This window comes from Acanthisitta chloris, unplaced genomic scaffold (assembly GCF_000695815.1).
Source record: "Acanthisitta chloris isolate BGI_N310 unplaced genomic scaffold, ASM69581v1 scaffold16546, whole genome shotgun sequence".
In the NCBI taxonomy this organism is placed as follows: domain Eukaryota; kingdom Metazoa; phylum Chordata; class Aves; order Passeriformes; family Acanthisittidae; genus Acanthisitta; species Acanthisitta chloris.
The window spans coordinates 44,563-55,576 of NW_008679952.1; the positions used below are offsets into that span (position 1 = coordinate 44,563).

An 11,014-nucleotide genomic window follows, 5' to 3' on the forward strand; every position below is an offset into this window, starting at 1 on the left:
CAATGGGATCATCATCATCTGCCAACTCCTGACTGTGGATTCAGCCTCAAAATGTGGAGATGAAAGTAATAAAGGAGCCAAAGCTTTAAGGTGGCAAATGTAGAAGTGAAGCAAATTTCAACTTGTTTCGTTGTTCCAGAAGTAATTTTAAAAGGTAAATTGTGAAAGGTAGGTCAACATTTTTGGTTCATGTGGGACAAATTATTTTTTTCTCTTTTTTTTTTGAGGATGAAAATACAGAGCATTGTGGAGGGAAAGGCTTTGCTTCGGGCATAGTTTGAGCTGTATCTATGGGATACACTGGTTATGGGGATGGGAGAAATGCCTCATTTTCAACATATCCCTCAGCCTGGCAGGGTCAGCCTGGCACTGCCCATCCCTGTGTGCTCCTGGGGCATCCACACTGCCCACAAAGCACCTCCTGAGGTGATGGAGCTGAACATGCAGAACTACAGGTAAGACTGAAGGCCTTTGAATCCATCTCCTTGCAGGAAAAGCCTTAATGTTCTGTGGGAATGTGAGGAGAAGTGACTCCAGCTGTGACTCATGCCAGGGATGATGGATAACTCATGGTTGTGGTGTCCCTGGCTCAGTCTGTGGTGTTTTACTCATACCAAAAAAATGAAAAACCCAACCTGCTTTCAGGCTAAAAATATGTCATCTGTGTTTCTTCTTATATATTTCCTCCAGTGCAGCCACTTCCACAACGAGCTCTGACTGATCAGATCACACCCAAGCAGTGTTTTCTCAAAGAGCCTATTTTTTACCCTTTTATCAAACCCTTCTCCCACCTGTTAATCTGCTTATCTATCACTGAGCACTTGAGAGGCTGAAGCTCTGCAATGGCAAACTCTCCCTTAAAAACCCCCAAACAAGCAGGTTTCAGTGAAGTATTATTCTGTGGCACAGCAGCTGTGGGTAGAGCAGGGCAACATCCCCTGGGGATGGAGCTGATGGATGGGGTGGGATCTGTGGGATGGAGGGGAATGTGGGAAGCAACTGCCCCACAGCAGGGACCTGGCAGAGGATCCCAACTTGTGATGCAGCTCCTGGGGGTGAACCATGATGGTGCCTGAGGTATGTTGTGCTTCTTGGGAGTTGTTCTTCTCTTTGCCTTTGATAGTCCAGGGAGATTCAGTGGGATTTTGGGATGTTATCTCCTTGGGACAGGATTGCTGTGGGAGTGATGGGGATGTTTAAGTGCCAGCAGGCACTGTCCCCATGGTCAGGGGCACCAGGAGAAAGAGAGTCTCTTGCTCTCCTTGGACACTAGCCCCATCAGTCAGGAACTTCCTGAGAAAGAAGATCTCTTGCTCCCTGTGGACACTGTCCCTATGAGTCAGGAACCCCATGAGAAGGAAGTCTCTCCCTTCCTGCCCTTCTCCTGCCAGGGAAGGAGCAGGGGAGAGGCCAAACTGCTGCAGGGCATCTCCAGCCCCAAAATGTTGGCCCAGAGTGAGCTGCAAAACCATCAGTTCCTATGGAGCAGTGACCCAGATCTCTCCAAATCTGCTGGAAATGAACAAGGATGGGGCTGCATCCCACCAGTATCCCACAACAAGAACTGGTGCATCCCACCAGTATCCCATAGCAAGAACTGGTGCATCCCACCAGTAGGATGGGGTTGCATCCCACCAGTATCTCACAACAAGAACTGGTGCATCCCGTCAGTATCCCACAGCAAGAACTGGTGCATCCCACCATTATTCAGTGATGCTGCAAGGTACTAGTGACCAGAACATTTTCCCAGAGCGTGGGAAGGTGAAGGCCCTTCCGCTCCCAGGAGACCTCGTGCTGTGCCTGGCTCTGGGACCACGTTCCTTATGATGTGAAATGTTCTATCCTCATGGAATACATTTACTTGGAAGCACCCAGAGCACTTTTCAGTGGCAGCTGAGTTGCTGGGGGCTGAGCTCCAAGAAAGCTCAGGTGCCTTTTAGCACGAAGCCGACGGAAGACGGAGCAAGACTGAGAACTGGCCGAAGGGTGCAGGGTCCTCAGCCCTGGAGCAAAGTGGCTGCAGAGCAGCAGAGAAACACCCAAATGTATTTAAATGAGGCAGCTGACAGAGGGGAAGCGTCATGGAACCTGACGTGGGCTCGTTCCTGCCATCACCATGGGGGGAGAGTGCGACCGCATCCGGCACCGAGTGCCGCTCGCCGGACACTGCGGCTGCACCGAAAATACTGCTGCAACGGCCCCGGCTCTGCTGCCTCCAGGGCTCCAGCAGCCTCAGCCCTGCAGGAAAGAGAAGCTGTAGAAAGCTCTGGTCCCCCAGGTAAAACACCATTGGGTCTGGCAGTCCGATGGGTGGTGGATGTGGAGAGCAGAGGGGTGGAACACTGGGAGGAGAGGAGGGTTGTGTGTTTTGTATCCAAGGGGTCCCTGCAGGAATGTGTCACTGCCTGAGCTTCAGCCTTAACCTGGACCAGCAAGGCCTGAGTCCAATGGATTTAATAGAATTCAAGGCATTCTGGTGGTTTTGCTTACCTTTAGCTTGAGTTGGGTCTTGGGTTGGTCGTCTTGGGTTGGTCGTCTTGGGTTGGTCGTCTTGGGTTGGTCATCTTGGGTTGACCCTTGGGTAACCAGCTGAGGAACAGCTCTGTGTAAGCCTTGATTTCAACACAGCCTCTTGCTTGAGAAAGGGTTAATGTCCTGGGGGGCTGGAGGGTGGGAGGCTCACAGGAGTTGCCTGATAGATCTAAAAAAGTACTTGTGCTGCCAAGGCTCTCACTGGTTGCTCTCTCAAAATAGATATTTTGATAAGCATGTGCATATCAGCTCTTCGATCTCCCCATACCCATCTCAGCACAGAAGCTGCTGCTACTGAGAGTTGAGTTTGGGTCTTATTTTGCAATTTCCTTCTGAACAGCTCATTTGTCAGATCGTTATCTGCTGCAGCAGCATCTCCTGCCCCAACAGTAGGAAATGAGCCTTTGAGAATGACAGTCCCTTGAGAAGGATATTTAGGGACAGATCAGTTCAGGGAGGGAGGGGGAAAAAATTCCTGCAAGGAATGAACTTTTAGCTTGGCCAAACTGTTTGGGTAAGTGGAATTTCCAAGGAGATTGGTGAGGGCACCAGAAAAGCTTTTGATGAATTATGCTTAGAAATGTGTCATAGAGGAAATTATAGAACCTGATCCATGGGCTGGATAATGCCTTTGCTCTAGCTATCAATCAAGCTTTCAGCCTATCAATCATGTTATCACGGCTCCTTTAATCACCATATCAAAGCTTTATCTGCAGATCTCTCCCTGTTAGCCATTTATGAATAGTAAGTATAAAGGCACTGAGTGAAAATTCAAAGTGCTTTTCTGCAAGTAAAAGCTCCTAAAATGAATGTCCTGATTCCTGTCCTTTATTGCAAATCTCTTGAGTGTTATGGCCAGAAATCCCAAGCCAAAGGGCTCAGCTCAGGTGTTTGTGTTTTCTGACTTTCTGCCTTAAACCTCCTTAACTTCAAACAGGATTGAAGTGCTCCCCTAGAATTTAACCCAAGGTGTTGAGGGGCCCCTGATATTTCTATCTGGACCCTGACTGATGCAGGAGCCTCACACCAACCCATAACCTTCTTTTAGTTACTTCCTTCAATAGCTTTTTTTTTTCCCCCCAGATTATAGTTATCAAATCTTTTTTTTTGTGTGTGTGGATTAAAGAACGGAAAAGAAAGAAAGAACCGTGAGAGAGGATTAAAGCAAGAAGAATAAATTTCAATTCTTATCACTCTCAGTGCTATGGTAGAGCCCAGAAGCTCCTGTCAAGTCTCAGGCAGAGATGTGTAAAAGCATTAAGCTCAGTGATAAGGGCAGGGAGAGCCTGTGGCTGGGAGAGGCTGTGAACAAGGAGGACTCACACAGGGGAAGGGTTGGGGGGACCTTTATTTTGCATCTATGATGTCCAACCACTGCTTTCAAGCGTGGAGCCTGATCTTCAGCAGATGAGGAGCAGCATGAAGCTAACTGGGACCATTTTGGTTGGTTGCCACCAGGTCTAGCTGCATCTCTGCATCCCTCCCGAGACCTTGGAGACACCTCACCAGGAGGATGAGCACCTGTGAGTGGTGAGTACAACACCCTGGGGTCCAGAACCCTTCACAGGCATCTCTGTGATGATTTCAGTATCCCTGGAAGTGTTCAGGGCTAAGTCTAGCTGAAGATGTCCCTCTCGTTGCAGGGAGTTGGACTAGATGACCTTCAAAGGTCCTTTCCAACCCAAACCACTCTCTAGTTCTATGGTATCTGTAACTTCTCTCTTCCCTCATGTGCATCCTTCCCACTGGCAATGAGGCTTTGGAAAACCCCCTGGGCACCCAGAAATGCACTCACTCTTGAAAGCTAAGCCCCAGATTTTTGGGCAAATTGCTTTAAGGACAACAAGCAAACCCCAAAACTGTACCAGCAAAGCTGATTTGAAGAGTCAGCAGTCAAATTGTAGCTGAGAGATTTAGAAGAACTTGGAAATTTCAGTTAGACAAACCATTTTTCTCCTGTCCAGGTGGATGCTTGTTGCCATCTCAGCTGTCACTTTGGTCCTGCACTCTCTCCTCTTGCTGACCCTTTACATCACACTCAGCAGAAAAATAGGTACTGTAGTGCCTTGTCTGCATTCCCTGCTGGGTTCCTTGCTCTTGCTTGGAGTTGTCCTCTTCAGAGAGGGCACAGCTGGGCAAGGTGCTCACTCTCCTCTTGCTTCCAGCCCAACATTCCTGCGGGAAGCAGGTGAACAGCAGCTCTGCAGCACAGCCCCCAGTGCCTCCTCCAGCCTCGGCAGCCAGAGGGGATGGGGCACAACAAACAGCCTATGCAGGTAAGAGAGTCCTGCAGCAACACAGCTTGGTCCTGGCACAGGGATGGGAAGTTTTGGTATGGTATTTGTGCACTGCTCTCCTCCTCACCCAGCAGTGAAGACCCCAGAGTGGCCACAGGAGCAAAGGGCAGTGCAACTTGCCATTCCAGTTGCCTCCTGTCTCCTTGGGCTTTCCCTGCCAGGGGTGAAGTGGGGAGGGATCACACTGACCTCTTTGGATTTTCTGTTTTCACTCCTTTAACCCCCTGGGTAGTGCTGGAGGTAATGTTTGCTGTTTTTAAGGGAGCAGTGACACATCTTCGGAGACTTCGGAGGACTCATCTGAGAGCCCTTCCCACCCACAGGTACAACCACGGGCACAGTCTCTGCCCAAACACCCCCAGCCCAGCTTGGATGTGCTGGCAGTGTCCAGCTAGAGACAACCAGAGCAGCACTGGGAGGGAAAATGTGTTCTAATTCCAGCAGTGAATTTGGGGGGTTGTTGTCCTCTGCCTGTGTAGAGGGATCACCAGGGGCCAGGGGAGATCCCTGGGCACAACTAGGCACATTAGGAAGGAATTCCTCCCTGGGAGGTGCTGAGGCTCTGGCACAGGTTGCCCAGAGAAGCTGTGGCTGCTCCATCCCTGGGAGTGTTCCAGGTCAGGTTGGATGGGAATTGGAGCACCCTGGGCTGGTGGAAGGTGTCCCTGCCCATAGCAAGGGTGGGATGAGATGATCCTTGAGGTCTTCCCAACCCAAACCATCCTGGAATTCTGTGACTGGGTCACACCTTCACTGAGCTCAAGGGCAAAGGCACCTTGGGTGGGTGCTGGTGCCTGACCTAGGGTTCCTATCTGCTTCTACAGGGCCCTGGCTCAGAAGAAAACCTCAACTACACATCCCTCATCTTCCAGGCGAAAGGCCGTGGGAATTCAGGCTCCATTAGGGACTATGAGAACATGAAATCTGGGCTGGACTATGTCAATGTGGACCCAAAGAAGAAGAAAGCCCATCTCTGGCCCTGCCCCAGCCCTGGGACATCCAAGTCAGTTGAGTACACCGAGGTGAAGCTGTGACATCAAGATGCTGCTGGTCACACTCTGCCCGGGATGGGGAGATGCCTGGAGCTCTCAGCAGCTGCAAACTGGGGCTCTCCCCCTCGGTCAGTGCCTGGCACAGCCTGGTGCCTGCAGCTCTTACTCCTTGCACCACAAGGAACACAATTTGCTTGGTATTTCCCTTCAAGGCATCACTGTTCCTGAGGGCTGAGAGCGTAGGGTGATGCAGGGAATTTTCCTCCTACCCAGGCTGAAATGTGCTCTGCAATGTTGTGTGATTGCTCCTTTTTGCTCGTTTTCTGAAAGCAAATGAAACATCCCTTCCTGCCTCTCAAACTGGGATGGAGTTTGGGGAGGGGAAATGCAGTGAGCCTCAAAATATCCCCTCAGATTGGCTGCGCTCTCCTCTTTGCTTTGCTGATCACCCTCATAAAATCCTTCTAAATACAATTTCTCCACCAGCTTTGCCCTGACCACCCAACAAGCCTAGATCCGTTGCCCTCCCTGACATCCCTTTAACACTCCAAATATTCCCTGTTGCTCTCAGAGCTTCTGATGGGGTTGGGGTGAGCCCTGGCCATGGATGGAGAGGGATGTCAGGAGCAGGACAGGAGGATGGATCACCTGGGGACCTGGCAAACAGCTGAGGAGCTCCCAGGGATTTCTCTCCCTTCTCCCCAAGGAGCTGCTGGTGCTGCTGCGTTTTGACAGGCACAGAACAGGACCACAGGTCTCCAAGTGAGCACAGCAAGTGAAAACCCTCTGTGTCTTTCAGGGAGGGATAATACTCCCTGTCTCCCACCTTATCCTTTTCCTGCTTTGTCCTTGCACCAGATGCAGGTGCTGGGATTGGCCTGTCCCTCTGGGTGATGTCCTTGCTCCTCAACAGCAAACAGAATCAGTTCCTTCCCCTCATTCTGCATTTGGTTACTTGAGATTTTTTCCCAAAAAATAAACTTCCAAAGTGCTTGGGAAAGGAGAACTGTGGAGGTGGGAGCTCTGTTGGGGGGATGGAGCTGCTGCCCCCAACAGAGCTCCTCTTCCTCATGGATGGAGCTGCCCCAAGTGTGTGTTCAACCAGCTCCACAGTGATGTGCTTTAATGAAAGGTTGTGAGACAATTGATTGGGTATTGATCATGGCAGGGAGGGTCAGGCTCTCCTGCTTTTATGACCTCATTGTGCAGATCTGACCCAGCTTGAAGGGCACATGAAGGAAAATATTCAAAGCCCCAAACCATCTCTGGGAAACCTTGGAAAGGGCAGGAGAGATGTGATTCTGGAACTGGAGGTGAGGCCAAAATCAGCTAGGGGGAATTTCTGGGAGGACTGACCCAAATGCCTGATGATTAAAAAGTGAAAATGATGTAAGATTTCAAAGTATTTTACTCTCAATGCCTTATTTTTACAGATTTAGCCTGTGATAATAGAAGGCATAATGCACATTGCTGGCAGGGAATTGGTGCCTTCACTGGGACACTCCTACATCCCCAGCAGCAGCTTCTGAGCTCCACTCCAGAGCAAATAGATGCTGTTTCCTGTCTCATCCATGCTTTATTCTTCCACAAAAACAGCTTCTGGGAGATAGGCAGGGGCCAGGCTGGGACTGCAAGGGCTTGGGTCCCTCCTGGCCACCTCTCCTCCCAGCTCCCCTGCAGCCCTGAGTGGTTTGGGCACTCTGATTCCTACTAAATCGAGAAAAGCAGCAGGAGAGCAGCTCTGCAGTGGGATGCAGCAGCTGTTGAATAGCAGGAGCAGCCCCATATGGGGGTTGGGACACACTTGATGGGAAGTGCTGAGGCACAGAGGGAGGCAGGAGCTGCTGGAGCAGGGCCAGGGCAGCTCTGAGCAGCAATTTGGGGGTGTCACTGCTGCATTTTGGGCACTCACACTGTGCAGTGTGATGCACGATGAGCAGCAGAGGATGTGTCTGCCCTGTGGCTTTGCCCCAGTCCCATCCCTGGCCCCAGGGAGGTGGAGAGGAGCTCCAGAGGAACCCTCTGTGCTGTGCCCTGCGGTGTGGGAGAGCTGTGCCCTGGTTGTCTGCTCTGCCAGCAAAGCCCTGAGGGTGTGAGATGAGTAAGTTGCTTGCAGGGAGCTCTCGAGCAGATGGAGCCACGTTGCCTCCTGCCGTGCTCAGGCTGCTTTGCTGGCATCTGTGAAACACACAAAGCTCCAGGCCCTCCAGGAAGATTTTTTTTTTTGCTGGTGCATCATCCTCTAGATCCTCTTTCTGGAAGATGCAGCATCCTCCTCCGGGAGGAGAGCAGTCAGAGGCTTGGGGAGGTGGATGCTGTGGTCAGGCAGTGGCTGGTGAGGCTCTGCCCATCCCTGTGGTGCTCACAGCAGTAAGGATAAGATGGACAGTGATGCTTTCTGGGTTAAACATGCAGAGCTCTGCAAAAAGAGATGCTACCAGGTGAGGAGAGCCAAACCTCTGCAGTGACAGAGCTCATGGTGTCACATCTGCTGCAGCTGCCAGTGCAGCCTAGAGTGTGCCCGACTCTGTCACCCCCTCCTCGCAGGGTGGGTACAGGTCCTTGGCACTGTCCCCGTGCAGGGGGAGCCCAGCAGGGCTGCTGTGGTGGCTGTGGCTCAGGATGGTGGTTTTCCTGCTGCACAGGCTCCCTGTGGATGCAGGTCTCCTCAGCCTGGGGCTGCCCCAGCAGGACAGGCAGCGAGCAGCATCCTGGAGCAGGTGCCCACTGAAGAACATGTAGATCCAAGGGTTGCAGCAGCTGCTGAGACTAGCCAGCAGCATGGTGATGCTGAAAGCCACGTTGGTGGAGTCTGGGAAGGCAAGGGAGAGAGCTGAAGCACCCACAGGGGCTGAGCAGGTCACAGTGGGCAACGGGCAGGACCTGGGGGTTCTCTTGGGCTTGGACACTTGACCTTTATCCCATTCCCATCCCACATTTCTTTGGGTAGGAGGTCAGTGTGTAGGCTCTGCCCTGGGTGGAGGATTCAGGTGGGTGATGTACTGCAGTGGAGATGTGCTGGAACCTCAGGGAGTGTTCTGGGAGGTGAGAGCCAACAGCTTTTGGACTTTTCTTCAGCCTATTTGCTATCCAAAGCACCTCCCAGAGGACTTCCAGTCTTAGATAAAGTTTCTTCTACCCATGAACATGCTAGGAAAGCTACTGGAAAACTTACAGAAAAAAATCAACCTATGAAATGAGAAATCCACTCCTAAAACTTCATGTGAGGGAAGAGACACATGGCAAAGGTGTTCACACATCTTCACACATCCCTGTGGGTTATGGCCAGAAATCATCACCTTTCTGTATATTTTTCTGGTGAAATGAGGGAACCGACTCTGCAAACAGTTTTCTACGAGTATTACTAGGGAGCAAATCTGTAGCTTTGCCTAGGAGCTTTAAAAATGACTAAATAACAGGCAGTTCTTGTGTGTTAACAGCACAGAGAGTCCCCGAGTGCCCTCTGTGCTCCCTCCGGGTGCATCTCCCCCATCCCCAGTGCCACTCACCATCATCAGGAGCATCCTCATCCCACACTGACCACATCTGCATGCTGAAGAAGGGTGCCCAGCAGGTGACATAAGCTGCCACGATGACAAAGGTCATCTTGACCGTGCGGATCTTGGCCCTGGAGATGGTGCGCACGCTGCTCACGCGCGAGGGCTGCCCACTGGGGCTCCTCTCCGAGGGGCAAGGAGCAGGAGGGACAGCAGCTGGGAGCCCCCCCGTGCTGGGGGCACCACTCTGGGTCTTGCCCTTGAGGTTCTTGCAGATCTCATAGCAGATGAGGCTGTAGCAGACGGTGAGGATGCCGACGGGCAGGATGAAGATGACCAGCGTGGTCCAGGTGATGTAGGCTCGAGCTCCCCATGGATACCTGAAGTCTGCCCAGCAGTCCAGCACCCCTGAGCCCTGTCGTACCTCCCTGAGGGAGAAGATGAAGATCTGGGGCAGGCTGAGGAGGGAGCTGAGCAGCCAGGTGGCCCCGATCATGACGTGGGCCTGGCGACTGGGCTGCTGCAGGGTGTGCAGCGGGTGGCACACGGCCAGGTAGCGATCCAGGGTCAGCACCAGCAGCATGTAGGTGGAGGCAAACATGCTCAGCACCTGCAGGTACTTGACAGCCCTGCAGAGTGGGTCTGGCCCCAAGAAACGATAGGTCACCTTCCAGATCATCTGTGGCAGCACCTGGCAGAGCGCGACGCCCAGGTCGCTCAGCCCCAGGTGGAGGATGAAGAGATGCATCCTGCTCAGCTTCTTCCTCAGGCGGTACATGGCCAGCAGCACCCCAACATTGCCCAGGGTGGCTATCACCAGGATGGTGGCCAACACCCCAACCTCTGCCTTGGCCAGCTCCTCATCCCGGGTGTGCAGCAGCGTCAGGTTGGTGTTCCCTGCTGGGCTCAGCCCTTGGCCGTGCCCAGACTGGCTGGGATGAGAGTTGTTCCAGCTGTTCCAGCTGTTCCAGCCTGACTCCATCCCCGTGGGAAGCTCTGCAGGAGGACAAGCAGCTCTGATGCTCCTCTCCAATGCTTCGTAGCCCCTTCCCTGTCCCCCAGGGTTGGTGCTGCCTCTGCCCACAGTCAGGAGGGCTGGACGTGCCTGTGCCAGCTGTCCCCAACACCAGGGCAGGTTGTCACCTCCTCAGCACAACACCAACCCTGTGCTGAGCAGCTGCAATTCCCTCTCTGCCTGGGCTGCTCTGGGAAAATATCCCTGCAGAGCAAAGAGGTGCAAGAGCACCTGGTTAGTCCATATTTCTCTCCTCTAAAACATTCCCAAATCCCTCTTTGTCCCTGGGCTGCTTATTTTCTGCATCATCCCCTTTTCCCTCCTGTGGCAGCAAATCGAAGGGGAAAGGAAAGTTCTCTGTGCTGCTTGTCCGTGTAGTAAGAGCAGCAGAAAAAAAAGCGCTAGAGATGCTGCATCCCTTTGGGCTTTTCACTCCAAGAACAGCAGCCAGGGGAGCATATCCCAGCCCAGGTCTCCATGGGAAGCAGGAGACTGTCCCCCAGCGGTGGCTCTCGGTCTCTCTGTGTGTGTGAGCATCGTCCCCAGCTCTGGGTTTTATACCCTGGCAGGTCCCTCCCCGCTGGCCACACCACCACGACTCTGCTGCTGAGCACTGCAGGATGCTGCACCAGGCAGGTGAGTGCTCCTTCCCCTGCTGCTGCTCTCTCCAGCCCTGGGGCT

The 11,014-nt window shown here is 52.6% G+C and overlaps 2 protein-coding genes across 2 annotated transcripts; one reads left to right on the plus strand and one right to left on the minus strand.

Moving 5' to 3' along the window:
* Positions 1–429: 429 nt before the first annotated feature.
* On the plus strand, positions 430–5,863 carry LOC103804907 (chromosome unknown open reading frame, human C1orf186). The gene is made up of 4 exons (XM_009077542.1): positions 430–455; positions 4,497–4,585; positions 5,091–5,152; positions 5,654–5,863. The coding sequence occupies exons 1-4, from the start codon at positions 430–432 to the stop codon at positions 5,861–5,863; spliced, it is 387 nt and encodes a 128-aa protein (XP_009075790.1).
* Positions 5,864–8,331: 2,468 nt separating this feature from the next.
* AVPR1B (arginine vasopressin receptor 1B) lies at positions 8,332–10,300 on the minus strand. The gene is made up of 2 exons (XM_009077543.1): positions 9,331–10,300; positions 8,332–8,633 (listed from the first exon to the last, which is right to left on the minus strand). The coding sequence occupies exons 1-2, from the start codon at positions 10,298–10,300 to the stop codon at positions 8,332–8,334; spliced, it is 1,272 nt and encodes a 423-aa protein (XP_009075791.1).
* Positions 10,301–11,014: the final 714 nt, after the last annotated feature.

Excerpts from the sequence above, each read along its gene's own strand:
- LOC103804907 (XM_009077542.1), top strand. The coding sequence starts at position 430 with ATGGAGCTGAACATGCAGAACTACAG. Across the intron at positions 456-4,496 it reads CTGAACATGCAGAACTACAG|GTGGATGCTTGTTGCCATCT; the intron begins GTAAGACTGAAG and ends TCTCCTGTCCAG. Across the intron at positions 5,153-5,653 it reads AGAGCCCTTCCCACCCACAG|GGCCCTGGCTCAGAAGAAAA; the intron begins GTACAACCACGG and ends CTGCTTCTACAG.
- AVPR1B (XM_009077543.1), bottom strand. The coding sequence starts at position 10,300 with ATGGAGTCAGGCTGGAACAGCTGGAACAGCTGGAACAACTCTCATCCC. Across the intron at positions 8,634-9,330 it reads TGAGGATGCTCCTGATGATG|ACTCCACCAACGTGGCTTTC; the intron begins GTGAGTGGCACT and ends TTGCCTTCCCAG.